The sequence below is a fragment of the Carassius auratus genome, chromosome 7, assembly GCF_003368295.1.
Source record: "Carassius auratus strain Wakin chromosome 7, ASM336829v1, whole genome shotgun sequence".
In the NCBI taxonomy this organism is placed as follows: Eukaryota; Metazoa; Chordata; class Actinopteri; order Cypriniformes; family Cyprinidae; genus Carassius; species Carassius auratus.
Window position 1 is genome coordinate 5,623,078 of NC_039249.1, and position 17,980 is coordinate 5,641,057.

General features: G+C 39.7%; 1 protein-coding gene across 2 annotated transcripts in view; it reads left to right on the top strand.

Annotated features, from left to right (window-relative positions):
- Positions 1-17,980, top strand: part of dnah2 (dynein, axonemal, heavy chain 2) — a 135,772-nt gene that overhangs the window by 102,539 nt on the left and 15,253 nt on the right. For both annotated transcript variants that reach the window (XM_026266849.1, XM_026266850.1), the window contains 25 exons: positions 986-1,174; positions 1,563-1,648; positions 1,727-1,857; positions 1,949-2,098; positions 3,541-3,708; positions 4,301-4,461; positions 4,560-4,699; positions 6,665-6,797; positions 7,637-7,776; positions 7,943-8,153; positions 10,545-10,661; positions 10,794-10,935; positions 11,206-11,375; positions 12,424-12,540; positions 12,659-12,823; positions 12,941-13,066; positions 13,453-13,601; positions 13,887-13,953; positions 14,867-15,017; positions 15,464-15,612; positions 15,686-15,819; positions 15,974-16,118; positions 16,317-16,516; positions 17,282-17,408; positions 17,569-17,755. In XM_026266849.1, coding sequence (XP_026122634.1) covers positions 986-1,174; positions 1,563-1,648; positions 1,727-1,857; positions 1,949-2,098; positions 3,541-3,708; positions 4,301-4,461; positions 4,560-4,699; positions 6,665-6,797; positions 7,637-7,776; positions 7,943-8,153; positions 10,545-10,661; positions 10,794-10,935; positions 11,206-11,375; positions 12,424-12,540; positions 12,659-12,823; positions 12,941-13,066; positions 13,453-13,601; positions 13,887-13,953; positions 14,867-15,017; positions 15,464-15,612; positions 15,686-15,819; positions 15,974-16,118; positions 16,317-16,516; positions 17,282-17,408; positions 17,569-17,755 — 3,655 coding nt within the window. The remainder of the gene's footprint in view (positions 1-985; positions 1,175-1,562; positions 1,649-1,726; positions 1,858-1,948; positions 2,099-3,540; positions 3,709-4,300; positions 4,462-4,559; positions 4,700-6,664; positions 6,798-7,636; positions 7,777-7,942; positions 8,154-10,544; positions 10,662-10,793; positions 10,936-11,205; positions 11,376-12,423; positions 12,541-12,658; positions 12,824-12,940; positions 13,067-13,452; positions 13,602-13,886; positions 13,954-14,866; positions 15,018-15,463; positions 15,613-15,685; positions 15,820-15,973; positions 16,119-16,316; positions 16,517-17,281; positions 17,409-17,568; positions 17,756-17,980) is intronic.

Here is a 17,980-nt window from a genome sequence, read left to right on the forward strand (position 1 = left end):
CGAATGCTTCACACAATGCTGTACATGTGCAAAGAGAAACATTGTAAGTCAAGCAGCTGGCTGGGGAACAGTGCAGGATGTTCCCCGAGAACAGTGCAGTTCTCGCATAGCAAGCAATGGAATAAACCATGCTTTAAAGCACATGACTACAGATGGTATATTTGGATTTAATCAGTGGTTAGTATTTTTGTCGCAGCCCAGTCTGAAACTAGTTTAAAGCCACTTACAAGCAATTTATCATAAAGGAGTCAATAATATTAGGAGTGAGTTATTGAAAAAGCGGAAATATTTTATTTCACACTTTCTGAATAATGAAAACTGTTTTATTAAAAAGGAATAAAAACTGCATTCATTTTTTCAGTTGTTGAATTCTGAATATATATAATTTTTTATATACTATTTCTTTATAATATTTTGTTGCAAAAATGCATTAAACATTTCATTATAGAAAATGGCTTTTGATAGTATATATAAAAAGAAATGCATAAAATGGGGATACTGTTTTACTTGAAGTAATATATTCACCACAAAATGAAAAATGTCAGCTTTTTCTCACCCCTGTGTAGTTCTTTCTTTCTTCTGTAGAAAACAAAAGGGATGAGATGCATGAGGGATGAGAGGATGATGATTGTGACTGTCAAGCTCCAAAAAGCACATAAAAGCTCTGCATCGTAAAAGCACCATAAAAGGGTCCAAATATCTTGTGCTATATTCCAGGTCTTATGTAGTCATATGATAGCTGTGTGCAAAGAACAGACTAAAATTTGAGTCATTCACTGAAAATCTTGCCCATAACCCATTTGAACCTGCTGCAGTGATATATGCAATAATGTCTAAACCTCTCTTTTCTCAGATGGTGGTTTAATATGATGTTTCTGTGCTTCACCAAGTTCACCAATTACTTTTCCTCTTTTGTCTTATCTGCTCTATTTATCTCCGGCTTTATCCACCCCTGTAATTCCTTCTCCTCTTCTATTCTCTCCAGGAGTCTCAGATAAAGCGTATCTATGGCACCATGATCAGTCAGAAGCTGCAGGAGTTTGAGGAGGAGGTGAAGCCCATCGGGGGGGTTCTGACTCAGGCCACCCTGGAGCTCTACCACGCCATTACCACCCGCTTCCTACCCACGCCCGCAAAAATACATTATCTGTTTAACCTCAGAGACATCTCCAGGGTACTTAACATCATGTGTGATTGTCAAAATGTGGTTTAGGTACACCCAGTCTGAATGTAATATCGTTTCGATTCAGACCGATTGATTCCAGAAAGCTGAATCAAAACATATCAGTCCGTTTTGCCACTTTAAGACCGCATGCCTAAGATTCAGATGTGTTTAAGGAACAGACTGACTGACCGAAAAAAAGACTGTCTCTTACTTTTAATCACGTACATGGCTGTACAAAATAACACCTTTTCAGAACATGCTTTGAAAGCACCTGAGGCTGCAAGGACACTTAGAGTATTTCTTTTGAGTTTGATCAGACAAAAAAACAGATTTTTTTATACCTAACAAGAAATTAGACTGAAGGCTTTGTCCATGTGCAATATGTCCTCCACTGCAGGTGTTCCAGGGTTTACTGCGAGCACACAAAGACTTCCACGACACAAAACAGAGCATCACCCGCCTCTGGATTCATGAGTGCTTCAGGTACAAACAGGCACAGGTCTGCACACACAGATACTTGTGTTAGAGGAACAAACCAGTAAAGTTTTGAGTATGTTTCAGGGTCTTCTCTGATCGACTGGTGGATCATGCAGACATGGAGACTTTTGTGGGACTTCTGTCAGAAAAACTGGCTTCTTATTTCGATGTCCCCTACCACACAATTTGCCCCAACAAACAGCCTCCTCTATTTGGTACACACACATACACGCACACACGCTGCTAATCTGTATGTCACTGGGCCCTCCTAGCTCTAAGTATAATTGTTATGTGTTTTTATTGTAGGTGACTTCCTGAGGGAGCCACATGTGTATGAGGACCTGTTGGACTTTAAAGCTCTTAAGGTTCATATGGAGAACGAGCTAGAGGATTATAATCTGACGCCTGGTGTGGTGCCCATGAGTCTGGTGCTCTTTAGAGATGCTATAGAACATGGTACGTACACAGTCAGAGAAAATTGAGTAGTTTAGTATAGATCTATCCCAAAAGGTTGCAAGTGTGGGCCTACAATGCTAACTCCATGAACTATCACCATTGTACATTTGAGTGAAGTTACTTCTGGGTGAGTATATCATTGTGATTATGACATCATATGAAAAACAAATTCAACTAGCTCTGTTCTTTTGGAGCCATCCGTATTCATGGCGCAGTAATATTACAGCTCTCATCATTTGCTTACATCCATATCGCAATACCCATAATTCAGAGCACACTCTGGAGTCCCATAATTCAGTGACCAGTCTCATTCAGTGCTCGCACAAATATAACTTTCTTCAAAATCACATGCACTTCAGCCCTCAGATCCCCCACAAGCATGAATAATTACCCTTTTCATTCCCACAAAGAAAAACGCAATCGCATTACAAACCCCTCAGCAGGGAGAATAATTAGGTGGCCGGTTCCCCAGCCTATACGTCACTCAGCCGCATGCAGGCATTTACTGTCAAAAGCGCATATAAGAATGCTTTATATGCATCCTGTCACGCACACGCCACACTGTGACATTAAAGTGGTCTCACATTCAGCTTGGTGAATGCGTCTCGCATGTCACAAACACTCAGTTCAATGACATGCCGCTGTGCATAGCTGATTGATTACGAAATTAGCAAGCATAACGTGTATGTTTATATGACTGTGTGTTCATAACTAATTATGGTTTTGTGCCAATTAGTTTCCTTTGTGATCGGTTGTTTGTTTGGCCTCCTGCAGCAATGATGTGTGCCTGTGTATTTGTATGCATTGACATTTTAATGTGTTATACTTTGTGTTTGTAAATGTTGCATTGACCAAATGACACACATGATTAAAGGCACAATATGTAAGATTGTTTTTTATCAAAATATTACAAAAAAGCACTAGTACAGCGTTGCAGTATCCTGAATACACCCCCGATTTCCATTGTTTTGTAGAAAACATGGAACCACCAAATATGCTTTAATATGTAATGCATTTCATTAGACAGATGAGACTGCACAGAATAACATTATAACAGAACTTTTAAATGTATCTAGTATGATAAAACAGCGCTGCTTTACTCCACACACTCGCTAGCGGAAAGAGCTGAAGCGGTAGTGTGTCACGCTCATTCAGCGGCCTTGTTTCTCTGTAATGGCTTTCAGCTTCATTCTACTACATTAATAAATCATTAGCTCATCCCTGAACATTACTTTGCCTGTGTCCCGTCGGATTGCATTGGCTGTGGGGATGAAGACAACAGCTGCCATGATTCCACACTCAGTCATGGGGTCATCAAACTACAATTTTGTTTCTTTGTTTGTTTTGAATACGCGCCCTCTAGTGGCAAAGACTTACATATTTTGCCTTTAATGCAAGTAAATGAATGAGATGGAAACAGCGCCCTCTTTCTGCCCCCTCAGTAACGCGTTTGGTACGTGTGATCAGTCAGCTCCGGGGGAACATGTTGCTGGTCGGTATCGGTGGCTCAGGCAGACAAAGTTTAACCAGACTTGCCGCCTACATCTGTAAGTTTACGATCTTCCAGGTGGAGGTCACCAAACAGTACCGCAAACAAGAGTTCAGAGAAGGTGAGTTCTGCACACAATTTCTAACTTACATTTATTTGTGTGGCAGTTGTATCCAAAAGCAACTCACAGTACATTAAAGGTGTACACATTATAATCATGTGTCATTCCTGGGACTCGAACCGTGACATTGGCATCGGTAGCACCAACAACATATAAGAAGCCTCTCAAAACATCTCACGAGCTACTTCAGTCTTCTCTCAGTCCAGCTACTTGACCAAGGCAAAGTTAATTAAGTAGCCTGGTTGGGACATCAGCAAACCAGCATCTATAGCCATGTTCCCAGTAGTTGAAATGGCTATATTAACATTCAGGCATGTTAAATAGTATTTCAACACAAAGTAATGTAAAGCAGTTGGCTGAGTTATATTTTCAATTTCAGATCTCAAATATAAAGCTTTTTTGATCTATATCAAAGGCTTTGATATTTTGTCCTGTGGCATGTTGTAGTAAATGTTTCCAAATGCTGAGGAATAACGCCTCTTGCCCTAGCGCTCAGGACCAAACGATCTATTATGTTATGCACATTGTAGCCTTCACAACAGTTTAATGTGGCCTCAATGGAATATTTGACATATTTCTTCTCCCCATACAGATATTAAAAAGCTGTATCGCCTGACAGGAGTGGAAAACAAGCCCACTGTGTTCCTGTTTAATGACACACAGATCGTGGACGAGTCCTTTCTTGAAGACATTAACAACATTCTGAGCTCAGGGGAGGTGCCCAATCTCTATAAAGCAGACGAGCTCGATGAGGTGTGTGTGATTGAATACATTTTTAATGTGCGTGACTGTAAGGTTTAGTCTTCTAAGTGACAATGAGAGCAGATTTTTAACATGTTTTGTTTGTGTAGATTCACAATGCTCTGTCAGACTCCGCAAGGAAGGACAATATCCTGGAGACATCAGATGCCATGTTTAACTACCTGATAGAGCGCGTCAGAAACAACCTGCACATTGTGCTGTGCATGAGCCCTGTAGGAGATCCATTCAGGTGCAATTTTGTTTTAGTGTGTTTTATTTGCATGACAAAAAACTGCATTGATATTGCTAAGCATTTGCAGCGAAGCTTCATACAATAAGAAATGGAGCAAACAACAGTGCAAATGTAATAAAAAAGAAATGATATCACTTTTAAAATGAAAACATTTTAAATTAAATAATACTGGGTTGTGAGTTTTCTGTACAGTATGATCCACCAGAGTTGCAAAAATACAAGTTGATAAATTGCTGCATAATTTTACTGTAAAATTTAAATAATAATAATTATTGTTATACTTTATTTTACAGTATAATTGTATTATTGCAATAGTAATTTTTATCTTTATTGGTTTCATTTTTATAATTTAAATAACTATTGCTATTAATGTTAATATAAAAAAATCTACTACTATTTTATTTCACAGTTATATTTTTTCAATAGTAATTCATTTCTTTGATTCAATTTTATAATTTAAATTGTTATTATTAACGTGTAGTCATACTGAATTAATTTAACAATTTAATTTATTGGGCATGTGCTCAGCTACTGTTTTTCAATATGATATTCAGTATGATTGCAATAATAGTAATAATAATAAATAATATCAACACTAAGAAAAACAGGCTGAGCGCATGCCTAATTATTAAAATAAATGAAATGTGTAAAGCATAACATAAGCCTAAATGTAACAAATAATACATTTAAAAGTATCAATAAAGATTTATTTAAGAACTTACTGAGCAATGTGGCAATTAGTATTAATAATTAACATAAAGAAGTGTACATAAAGACGACGAGAAAAGGCAATCAGTGTCCTTCATAGTGTGGCAGGCAAAGACATACTGTGCTAGTTACTGTACAGTACATACTATGGATATCACATGTAAAGGCATGATTGTAACCCGCCACCACTTCAACATTCAGTCTCCACAAAATCCCATGTGCGTGGATTCAATAGCTGACTGTAATAGAGCACACATGCATGTCTACTGCTTATAATCTTGTGTGCTTAAATAGGGAGTCAGCCTTGATTACCATGCTAACATTGAGATCCATCCTGTGGCTTCTTATGGCTTAAGATCTCTCTCTGTAGCCTTGATTCACAGTGAACAGCAATATACGGTTTAACCAAACAGACCCGCGCACAGTACAGCTTATGAATCAACCGATGACTCAGTGTGCAAGTTCAAAGTGGAAGCGAGATACAACTGTGTAAAATTAGAGGAAACGGCGGGAGTAAACCTCCCTGCCACTGTCATTTCACACACATCAGGAAGACAAAGCTCTGTCCTCCATCTACAATCTCTTTACCGTGTGCTGTCGTAAACTCACAAGCGTCTTCATAAACGATGTAGTAAATTTGGCTTTGCCTTTCTCTCTTTCTGTTTACTTTTCCATCTTTAGCTTGCTGTGTCTCAGTCCATTTCAGCTTCAGGGGCTTTATTGGCATGACGAACAACAGTGCATTTGTATTGCCAAAGCAGTAGCTGCTTAGCTGCAGTCAATAGTTATAGTGTGCCAAATCAATAATGCTAAACTATGACAATGAAAATAACAAGGAAGGGCTATAATACAGGTAAATATTAGGTTAAATGAGAGACTGTGATAAGTAGACGCAGTACATTACTCATTGGCCCCCAGACACCAGCTGGCAAAAACATTCTTGCTTTGTAATTATGCCTGTCACGCTTATAGAACCATGCATGGGAAATGTTCTCGTTAATCACTCATTTGCATCTGCCGTCGCATGAAGGAGGCGGTTGTGCGTAATGTGACCCGTAGGGCCCTGACTCATAAAATATGACAGCCCGAATCATCTAAGCTCTCACTCTGATTGGTCTGGCAGTGGTCTGACTTTAATAAGCATGATTGGACCGGTGGGTGATATTAGTGTTTGTGACAATCAATGCAAACAATCTTGAACTGTCTACATAAAAGAGGCTTTATGGGTATGTTTGCTTGTGTGTATTTGTTTAGGAACCGTATTCGACAGTACCCAGCCCTTGTGAACTGCACAACGATAGACTGGTTCTCTGAATGGCCACGTGACGCTCTATTGGAAGTGGCTGAAAGATTTTTGGATGGACTCTCTTTGGGGACCGAGGATGGGGTGAGACACATCAAAAGAAATATGATCCATTGATGCTGGCAATGTGTTCTAAACAAATACATAAAGTTATGTTATTGATTAAATTAGTTGAACCCTTCCCTATTAAGTAAACTGTAAAATAAATACAACATTAAAGCTTTTGTAAAATAAAGAAAACTACTTTCTACTGTCTAGTTTTCCTTTCAGAGAATTTTGGATTGCATCAATGAACCTAAACTCAGCACCTTTTTTTCTTTTGTTTTGTTAATCTGTCAATGATTAAGTGAAATATATTTGGTGTATATATATTGATTTCCTGATTGGTGGACAGCAAATTTCAAATATCAAATGGAACGATAAAATGACGTTATAAACCAGTTAATGTCATTTCACATTTTCGATTCTGTTCGGAACAATAACATTTTATTTTGTTACTGTTTCTGGTTCCATTCCTGTCAAAATTTCGTTTGTTTCCGTTTTTCGTTTTTGTTCCTTGAACTGGTTCAGAGCCTTGTTTTTGAGGTACTTCATCTCTTAGTAGCTGTTATTGAATCTTAGTTTAATTGAATTTCAAGTGTCTTTGACTCTTTCATCCTTCATCTCTGTGCTGATCTTTTGTTTCCTTTGAGAGATGTCATACAAACCGTGTTTCTTTTTGTTCAGTTTTTTAACTGCACATCACTTTGACTTGAGGTTCACCATTGAGACTCTCTGTTGTTTAGGGGGAGTTCAATGCTAGTTTTTTTTTATAGTCTGTTTAAGGAATATTCTGGGTTAATCATACTACTGTTCTGACCTTGTGCAATGTTTGTTTAAAACGGAGGCTTCCAAATCTTGTCATTTCTCTGGTGGCTTCACAGATCCAGACTAATGTTTCCAGTATCTTTGTGACCATGCACCAGTCTGTGGCCCAGTTCTCTCACAGGATGAAAGTAGAACTGAAGAGACACAATTACGTCACACCCACCAACTACCTGGAGCTGGTTTCAGGATACAAGAAGTAGGAATCCAACACACTTTTATTTTTCCTGTTGTTTGGGTGGGGGGGGGGGATTAGCTGCCATGAACATTTAACAGACATGGTAGTTTCCTGTTTCCATCTTACTGTTGTCTGTTAATGATAACTAAATAAAACAGAGTATTCTGAAACTCTCTTTTTTTCTCAGGTTGTTGTTTGAGAAGCGTGGCGAGCTCGGAGAGCAAGTGTCTAAGTTGAGGAATGGCTTGTTTAAAATCGACGACACGCGCAGTAAGGTGGAGGCCATGTCTGTAGAGTTGGAAGAGGCCAAGAAGAAAGTGGCAGAGTTCCAGAAACAGTGTGAGGAATATCTAGTTGTCATTGTGCAGCAGAAGAGAGAGGCAGATGAACAGCAGAAGGTGCGTGTGTCGGTCTGTCTAATGTAAAAGCTCTTTATTAAGGCTAAAAGTTATGACCAACCTTCGGCTCCACGGGGTTCATAAAGGCCTCCTATACCGAATCCATGTGTTTTTGTAAGAAAAATATCCATATTTCAAACGTAATAAACACTTTTCTTTCACTTCCGGTATCTGTCATACACGGAAGCCATTCCGGCTGATGACGTAGTATGCTGGTGTTGTGTGATTAGTGACAAATGCTGAGAGAGAACAAAACAAAACGCCGGTCATGAATTATAAGTACAAACCGAGGATTTGCAAAGAAAAATGTTGGAGGATTTCGATATAAACCAAGAGGAGACTGGCTTTCCTTTGCTAAAGTAAGGAAACTTTGCTTCCTTTGCTGGAAACTTGCGAGGCTAGCGTATCTCAGAGGCGCGTGCGCTGCGCATACGTGCTGCGTCATCTGCTGGAATGGCTTCTGTGTATGACACGGAATGATAGAGCTTGGAATAGCCAGGACAATTTTTTATATACCTCCAACTGGATTTATCTGAAAGAAGAAAATCATATATACCTAGAATGCTTCGAGGTTAAGTAAAATATAGTCTAATTTCCATTTTGGGGTGAACTAACCTTTTAATATTTTTTTGTTTTGTATCATTAGGGTTAAACACAAAATACTTTTAATGTGTGATAAATATACTGCATTATAAATGGTACTGGTTGACACATTTTTGCCATTGGCTGATATCTTTAGGTTACTCGCGTAACCCCAGTATCTCACAATGGGAATCGCCTCGGGTGTGACCAATCCTGGAAGCACCAATTACACCTGATCTGTCAGCTGACGGATCAATCATGACAGTGTTGTGGGAGTCCCACCTCCCTGTATATATCACTGCATAACGGTCCCTACCTCATTTTCCACATGTCTCTTCCCGTGCAGCTGCAAGTGTTGTGAGATACCTAACTCATGTTTCAGAGAACCAGGGTTACGTGAGTAACCTAAAGTTCTCTTTCAAACGTTCCTTCAGTATCTCACTATGGGATATAGACAACTCCTTTATTGCAGATTTGCTGTCCGAAGCAGGCATGTCAACCAACTCAGTGATGTGAGATAGAGCCATACACTATTCACCGAATAGAACGGAGACATGTGAAACATAAAAACATCCTCTGTACGTATTTTTTTTTATTTGACACATTTAGGACAGAATGAGCCTACGAAGTTGCAGTAACATCCAGCCTATAAAATCTGACAAAAATATCTTGAATTGAAATGCCCTTAAACGCGAGGTAACCAAGCTTTGGGTACTATGAGCCCTCAGTCCCTCTGGAGAACTAAGACCTATGCTATTATAACCCAATTTAAAAGCTTCCACTACCCAGTGGGTCAGGCGCTGATGAGAAATAGGTTGAGAATGAGAATCAGCACATGAAACAAATAATGCCGCGTTTCCACCGAAATTACCCGAAACATTTGTACCAGGAACTTTTTTCCCCAGGAACTATTTTCCCCCAGACCTGCTGCTCTCTGCGTTTCCACCGTGGTGTAAAGTACCGGGAAGATTAGGCAAATAGACTGGTGACGTAGGTCTGCGCACGTTTCTCAATACAAGGTACGCTGATTTTGGACATGCATCCTCGGTAGTTCAGACTTCGCGCATTCGACTCGGGAGTGTGATGTCCGCGACAACGCGAATCCAGTAAATCTGCGTACTTGATAACGTCAGTCAGCTCGCCTTGACTACTGCAATTTTCCTCACTGTACATTTACAATAAAACAAAATATGATATCAAATATCACTGCCTCCTTTCGTTTTAATTTAAACATAATAACAGCTGCAGAAATGTTCTTAGCAGAAATGTTCTTAGAGGCTGCTCTCGGATACATGATAACTGAGCTACCACTGATCACCCACTCTCAGAAAAAAATAAGTTCGGCGACGTACCTTGATGGCTCGTCTGAGAACAGTTAAGCAGCTGACCCTGAAAGGGGGCAACCATGAATTATGAATTCCAAAAGATCTTCACATGGAAGAGAACAAGAATGAGGTGGGGGCCATTATGCAGTGATATATCTATGGGGGCTGGACTGTCACATGACTGTCGTGATTGGTCTGTCAGCTGACAGATGTGGTGTAATTGGTGCTTCCAGGATTGGTTTATCCCGAGGTGATTCTCATAGTGAGATACAGAAGGAATGTTTGAAAGACAAATATTGTCATATTGCTCTGCAATCCTCTTTTTGTAATTGCATATTGATGTTTGTGTTTGCTAAAAGGTTCTATGACTGTGCGTATTTGTGTGTTGTTGCTTTTCTTTTTGTATGTGTTAGGTAGTGTGCATTCTTGGAATATTTATAACCTTCTAAGATTGGTGTGTTTCTTAATGTGTGTCTTTGTGTAGGCGGTGGGTGCTCACAGTGAGAAAATAGAAGCAGAAGAAATCAAGTGTAAGGCCATGGCTGAGAACGCTCAGAGAGACCTAGATGAAGCACTTCCTGCTCTAGAGGAAGCCATGAAGGTCATTCTGCTTTCATGCAACTATTACTTTCAATACGACATCATACAGCTACAGAGCCAACTGAATATGTGATGCATAATGTTTTCATCAGCACGTGAAAAAACTGTGGTAATCTTGTTGGACTGTCTTCAGGCCCTGGAGTCGCTGAATAAGAAAGATATGACGGAGATCAAGTCTTATGGCAGACCTCCAGCTCTTGTGGAAACCGTCATGCAAGCAGTTATGATCCTCAGAGGATGTGATCCAACTTGGGCGGAGGCCAAGAGACAACTGGGTACGAGAAAGAGAGAGTTCCAGATCTTTATTAAATCACTCCATCACACTGATGTCACACATGAATTCAGGCACTGGCTCAGGCATGAAATCCATACCAGACTACTGTATAACCAAAATCACATGAGCCAAACAGAGAAAGGGGAGGGTTGGGTGATTAATTAGCATGCTAGTATATATGCAGTAGAAAGCACATAACCGCAGAACAGATTGCAGAAAAAAATGAAATATGTGCTTGCCTGAGGCTGAATTCAAGCCATTTGTTTTTTAGGAGAGGGCAACTTCATTAAGCAGTTGGTGAATTTTGATAAGGACAACATCTCCGACCGCGTGCTGAAGTCTATTGGACATTACTGCACGCAGCCCGACTTCCAGCCTGAGATCATCGGACGGGTCTCGCTCGCTGCAAAGTCCCTCTGCATGTGGGTCAGGGCCATGGAGGTACAACAATAATGATCAGTTACAACGGTTATGACACCAAAATGGTGTTATGCTGCCCTTGTTATTAAATATATATATATATATATATATATATATATATATATTCTAAAGCAAGTGCACACCAAAACAAAAACTATAATGGTAACTATATTACAATCAGCACCAGTTGTTTATTCAAAGAACTTTGAAGTCACCATAAAATCCAAAATTATTTTTATTATTTTATGTATTTCGGTATTTATAATCAATTATTTATCCATGCACATCAGCTTACCTACCCCCTCACAACAATGTCTTGTCTCTGATAATGTGTGTATTGGCGCAATGACTGGCCAATAAATTCCTGTCATCTGTCACTTACATGAGATCTCAGTAATTAGAAAACAACAACCATCCAATTCATTTTGAATAGACAAAATCAGGTCCCACCATGTATTTCTTTTCCATTTGAAAAGCTGTTTCTCTTAGATATAAATCACAATAGGGTAGAAAACATAATAAGACAATCACGATTTTAGTTTTAATCAGATCTTTTTGTTTTTCAATGTTTTTATTGTTCTTTAGCTGGTAAAAAAGTAAAAAAAAAAAAAAAAAAAAAAAAGTCCTCCTACATAAATTCCCATAATATATTTCTTGAAATAGTGGGTTCTTCTAAGGTGCAGTAATAAATTTACTGTTAACTTGTGAAATTTTGAAATTTAAGTAGAAATGTGCGATCAAGAGTTTTGTGTAAGAGTGAGAAAGTTTCCCACAGATTTTGGTCATGCTAATTTGTAATGCATGAGTTGTTTTTTGCAGTGACTATAGCATAGTTATACTTCTTGCTACACTTTTGACAATAGACATTTTTTTTCCTGCAAAATGTCTCTGAAATTTCAGTAATCTGACTGCACTTTTATAGTTTAATTTTTTAATATAATTTAATTTTTATAGTTTTTTTTTTTTTTTTTTTTTTTTTTTAGATAATATTAAAGTTATCATTCTTGGTGTATAATTTTTTTTTTTTTTTTTTTTTATGTTCTCATACCTTTGTGTGTGTATATATCAGGTATATGGCCGTATCTACAGGGTGGTTGAGCCAAAGAGAGCCAGGCTGCATGGAGCAATGACTCAGCTGGCTGAGAAACAGGCTTCTCTGGCTGACGCCCAGGGCAAACTCAGAGAGGTCAGCATGTGTCAGTCTGTCCTGCACTATATTTGTGCATTCATGTGGGCGTGACTTTATGTTAATACTGTTTGAGTTATATAGTGCTAAAAACATGTTTGTGTGTGTCTCTCTATAGGTAGGAGAGAAACTGGATCAGCTGAAGCGGCAATATGATGAAAAGCTGGCTCAGAAAGAGGAGCTACGGAGGAAATCAGAGGACATGGAGCTCAAACTGGACCGGGCCGGCAAGCTGGTGTCTGGACTGGCAGGAGAGAGAGTTCGCTGGGAGGAGACAGTGGCTGTACGCACAAACACACACAGTCACCCTCCAGTCACCTTGATGTTTTATATGAGGATGTGAAAATGCAGCCAGGGGTCTCTGATGTGATTGTGATTGTGAGTGTGTGTGATGGCTCAGGGTCTGGAGAAGAACATGTCCTGTCTGGTGGGAGACTGCCTGCTGGCTGCTGCTTTCCTGTCCTACATGGGCCCTTTCCTGTCCAACTACAGAGATGAGCTGGTCACAAATATCTGGATGAAACAGGTATCTGTCTACCTGTCTGTTATTCTGTCTGTCTGTCATTTTTTGTTTTTTTGTGTTCTTCTTTTCTTTCTTATCTGTCTGTCTCTCCTCTTGTCTGGCAATCTTTCTGTCTGCGAAATTCATTTTTTTTCCATCAATTTGAAAAAAATAAAAATAAATTAGGTACACTCTTAAAAAAAAAAGCTTGAAAACCACTGATCTAGAGCACTTGCAGTAACTGAATTCATAGTTTTGCATTGAAAACTGGTTCAGTATTGCATAGTATTGCGCACTTCACAGGTTCGAATATTATGACATTATGCAGGTGACAGCTCTAACACTTAATTTCTTTTTCCTCTCGTTCAAATGTCCTTGCCTGAATCCTCCACTACCCTTTTCATCTCTAGGTGAGAGAATTGGGGGTGCCGTGTTCTCCGGGGTTCAGCTTTGCCATGTTCCTGTCTAAACCCACGGCGGTGCGCGAATGGAATATCCAAGGCCTTCCGTCTGATGCCTTCTCCACTGAGAACGGAGTCATCGTCACCCGTGGCAATCGGTCAGGCCCAGAGAGCCAATCCCTTAACGCTCATTAGAATAATGATGATATCTCATGAATAATGAGCAGTAATGAATAGTGATTGGAGAATAATTAGCTAAAGATAATAGTAAGCTCAGTTTTTTGGGATAGTTCATTTATAGCTAATGCTAATTTCCTTTCCTCACACACACACACACCAAACTTATTTGATTATGGATTATTAGGAAATAGCCTATTTATGGATACAGTGACATGCATTTCTAGTGAGAGCTAATGTTTCTCTCTCCCTGTTCTCTGTCACAGATGGCCACTAATGGTGGACCCTCAAGGACAAGCGCAAAAGTGGATTAAGAACATGGAGTCCAAACGGGTGAATATTTCTCTCACACACACACACACACACACACATATATGAGTTAATTTAATCCTTGTACTGAACTGAGACTACATTATTTTGCTGTAAATGTCTTGGCAATGAATACAGACATCAGAGTAGGGCAGAAACAATGGAAACTGAGACTGCTGGGATTATCAGACAGTGTTAGATCTACTTCTCCATGGAGAAAAACATAACCCACATTCATTGCCAACATTACCTGCTCAGAGTCACGATGCCTCGTCACATGACTCACCGTCTAACCCACAGACACGCCGGTTTCAGAGCCCTTTATTAGAATACAGAAACTCAGTTCTCTTGTGAGTTGGAAACTGCGTCCCCTGTGAGGCCGTATCTCCTCACCTGCTCTCCTACAACAGAATACATCTTCCAGTTAGCACTCCCTCTGAACACAGCCACAATAATACACTCGCTCTCTGTGTCTCTGTGCTGGGGTGTGTGGGGTGGGGTTTATTTGCTGAACGACAGACAGACAGACAGATGTATAGAAGGAGACATAGGTGGACGCATACTTTCGATTCATCTCTCAGGATAATTTGCTGTTCAGCTTCAGCCTCTTTTCTTCTTCTCTCTCTGTCTGTGACCTTTTCCTCCTCTTGCAGGTCTTTTCACATCTGTAGTGGTGAGTGTCTGGAGCGGCGAGTGCCGTTCACACGCTACAGTTAAACGCTGACATTTACGAACAATAACAAAATGACAGAGCCGGAGCCTCTTTTCTGCCTCCTCCAGCTCTCCTCCATCCCATTTTCTGTCTTCTATGCTCATTTATCACGTTTGATTTATCACTCTGTTACCTTTACTCTTTTCTTCTTAGTTGATGTCATTATATCGTCCTCTGTGTGTCTTTCATGTTCTCTTCTAGTCTCATGTTGTCTCGCTCTCTCAGGGGTTGAAGGTAATAGACCTGCAGATGCCGGATTTTTTGCGGATCCTTGAGAATGCAGTGCAGTTTGGTTCCCCAGTTCTTTTGCAGAACGTCCAAGAGGAACTAGATCCTTCACTAGCCCCCATTCTCAACAAGTCCTTCACAAGAGTTGGTCAGTCCCCTCTATACACACACAAACACACACACGACTCACCATTGACTGATAACATTGCTTAACAATCAGGATGACAGAATATGCAGGATGTAATGGGTTTGTTAAAAGCCATTTTTGATGCTATATCAGTGTAATTTACTGGTTTAATGCTAATTAAAGGTTATTTTACTTAAAAAATATATATTTTTTGCTATAAAATTACCTTTACATCATGCAAACTGTAATACAGTTAATGAAGTAAAATAGCTTAAAAAAAAATCAGTATTTTGTTTCTAATATTTAAAAATAGCATAAGGAAAATATATCAGGGCCAGAGAAACTGTCACTGGAGCAAGTAAAGTTTGGCACAGTTATTACAAATTTGGCTTGGCAGTGTTGTAGGTTCAGATTCCACAAGGAATGATCTGAGGAAATATTACATATCTCTTGTGTGTGTTCTGCAGGTGGACGTTTCTTGTTAAAACTAGGAGATAAAGAAGTGGAATACAGTCCTGAATTCCGTTTCTACATGACCACCAAACTGTCCAATCCGCATTACACTCCTGAAATCTCTTCCAAAACCACCATTGTCAACTTTGCTGTTAAAGAACAGGTCAGTGTGTGTTAATGAACGAGTATCCATGACCGAGGTCTTTGAGGATGAAACAGAAATCTGTGTGTGTCAGGGTCTGGAGGCCCAGCTGCTGGGGATCGTGGTGAGGAAGGAGCGTCCTGAGCTGGAGGAACAGAAGGACTCTCTGGTGATCAACATCGCCTCTGGCAAGAGGAAACTGCAGGAGCTGGAGGACGAGATCCTGCGGTGGGCGGCACACACACGCTCGCACATGTCACAGCTCTGCATTAGCACCTTCATACAAGTGCCACTAACACATCAGTAGTTCTAATCAACAGTGTATTTATACTAGCAAGTCTCACATTTTGCACTCATCCGTTTTGTTTGTGTGTGTGTACAGGTTGCTGAACGAGGCGTCCGGCTCCCTGCTGGATGACGTTCAGCTGGTGAACACCCTGCAGACCTCCAAAGTCACGGCCACGGAGGTCGCAGAACAACTGGAGATCAGCGAACTGACCGAGAGCCAAATCGATACCGCCAGAGAGGTGAGGGGGGGGGGTCAAGGAGAGAGAGAGACGGTGTGAGGGGAGGGTGCTGAAAGGGTTGCCAGATTGGATTAAAGATTGCACCTCTGAATAAGGCAGAGAGATAAAAAGACTGCTGAGATGAGGATGTTGTTAGCAGGAGAGGCAGATAAAGCTATAGACACCACTGTGTGTGTGTGTGTGTGTGTGTGTGTTCAGGCCTACCGCCCCTGTGCCCAGAGGGCGTCCATCCTGTTCTTTGTACTGAATGATCTGGGCTATATAGATCCCATGTATCAGTTCTCTCTGGACGCCTACATCAACCTGTTCACCCTGAGTATAGAGAGCAGCCCCCGCAGCCACAAACTGGAGGAGAGGATAAACAACCTCAACAGACACCACACTTATGCCGTCTACAGGTCTGAGACACAAACTCACATACACATGCATATATTTACAGAGATGCTACTTTGTTACTGTGCAATCTTTGGAGTGTTTTCACTGTACTTATGCCCCAGAGGTAGATTTTTATTAAAACTTACAGATGCCTGTAAGCATGTACTTTTTCCAATTTCAAAATGCCTTTTAAGAATAAGTTTTATTGTGTCTTAAAGCATGAAAATCTCTTTTAAAGATAATTCTATTTTTATTCAAAACTATTTTAATTGTAACAAAAACATTTAATATAAAAGCTTTTCTTTGAAAATTATATATACTGTATACACTACCAAATCTTTTTCATTTTTGTGTATGTTTTTGAAAGAAGCAGTACAAAAATTATATTGTAAAATATTAGTATAATTTAAATAACTGTTTATAAAAAAAAATAAAAAATGTAATATGTCATTTATTCCAGTGATGGCAAAGCAGCTATAAATCCAGTCTTCAGTATCACATGATCCTTAAGAAATCATTCACATTTCTTATTACTCTTAAAATATTTTGTGGAAACCGTATCTTTTTGTTTTTTTAGTAGTTTTTTAACTAGAAAGTTTAAAGAACTACATTTATTTTGAAATGTGTCAGTCACATTTTTTTCATAAATGATGAACACACATATACATAATCATCATCATGTAGTGCTTGCTCGGTGTCATATCACGTTTTTTTATGATTTTATTTTAAAAATCATATTAAGCTGACTTCCTTTCAGAGTGATGTCAGAGAGTTTGATCTGTTTGCAGATACACCTGTCGAGGACTGTTTGAGTGTCACAAGCTCCTGTTCAGTTTCCACATGTGCGCCAAGATCCTGGAGGCGTCCAGAAAGCTCAACGTTGATGAATACAGCTTCTTTCTCCGGGGGGGACTGGTGAGAGCTGCAGGGGGGAGTGTGTTTGTGTGTGTTCTGGTACCAAAAGTGGATTTTTATAAAAGATTGTTCTGACTTGTTTGAAAATAAAAAGAAGTTCTCATGTTACATAAAGCAATCTGTGTTTGTGTGTGTGTGTGTGTGTGTGTGTGTGTGTTAGGTTCTGGATAAGGAGAAACAGATGGATAACCCCTGCTCTAGCTGGCTGTTGGACTCTAACTGGGACAACATAACTGAACTGGATAAACTGACTAATTTCCATGGACTCATGGCCTCGTTTGAGCAGTACCCTCGAGACTGGCACCTCTGGTACACCAATCCAGAACCAGAGAAAGCACCACTTCCTGGTAATGTGTGTGTGGGCATCAAGTTTTGCATACATTGTGGGAGCCGAATTTTAGAGTATAAGGTTTGGATTGGGTTAGGAATCTTACTGTCAGAATGATTCTGGCTCCTTAATGGTTTTTAATGGGAGTCGGAGCTAATGTCAGAGTTGTATGGATTTAAAGTGTTGTTCTGTGCACACTGGCAGAAGAATGCATCTACCATTAACCTGAAGTAAATATCATTCC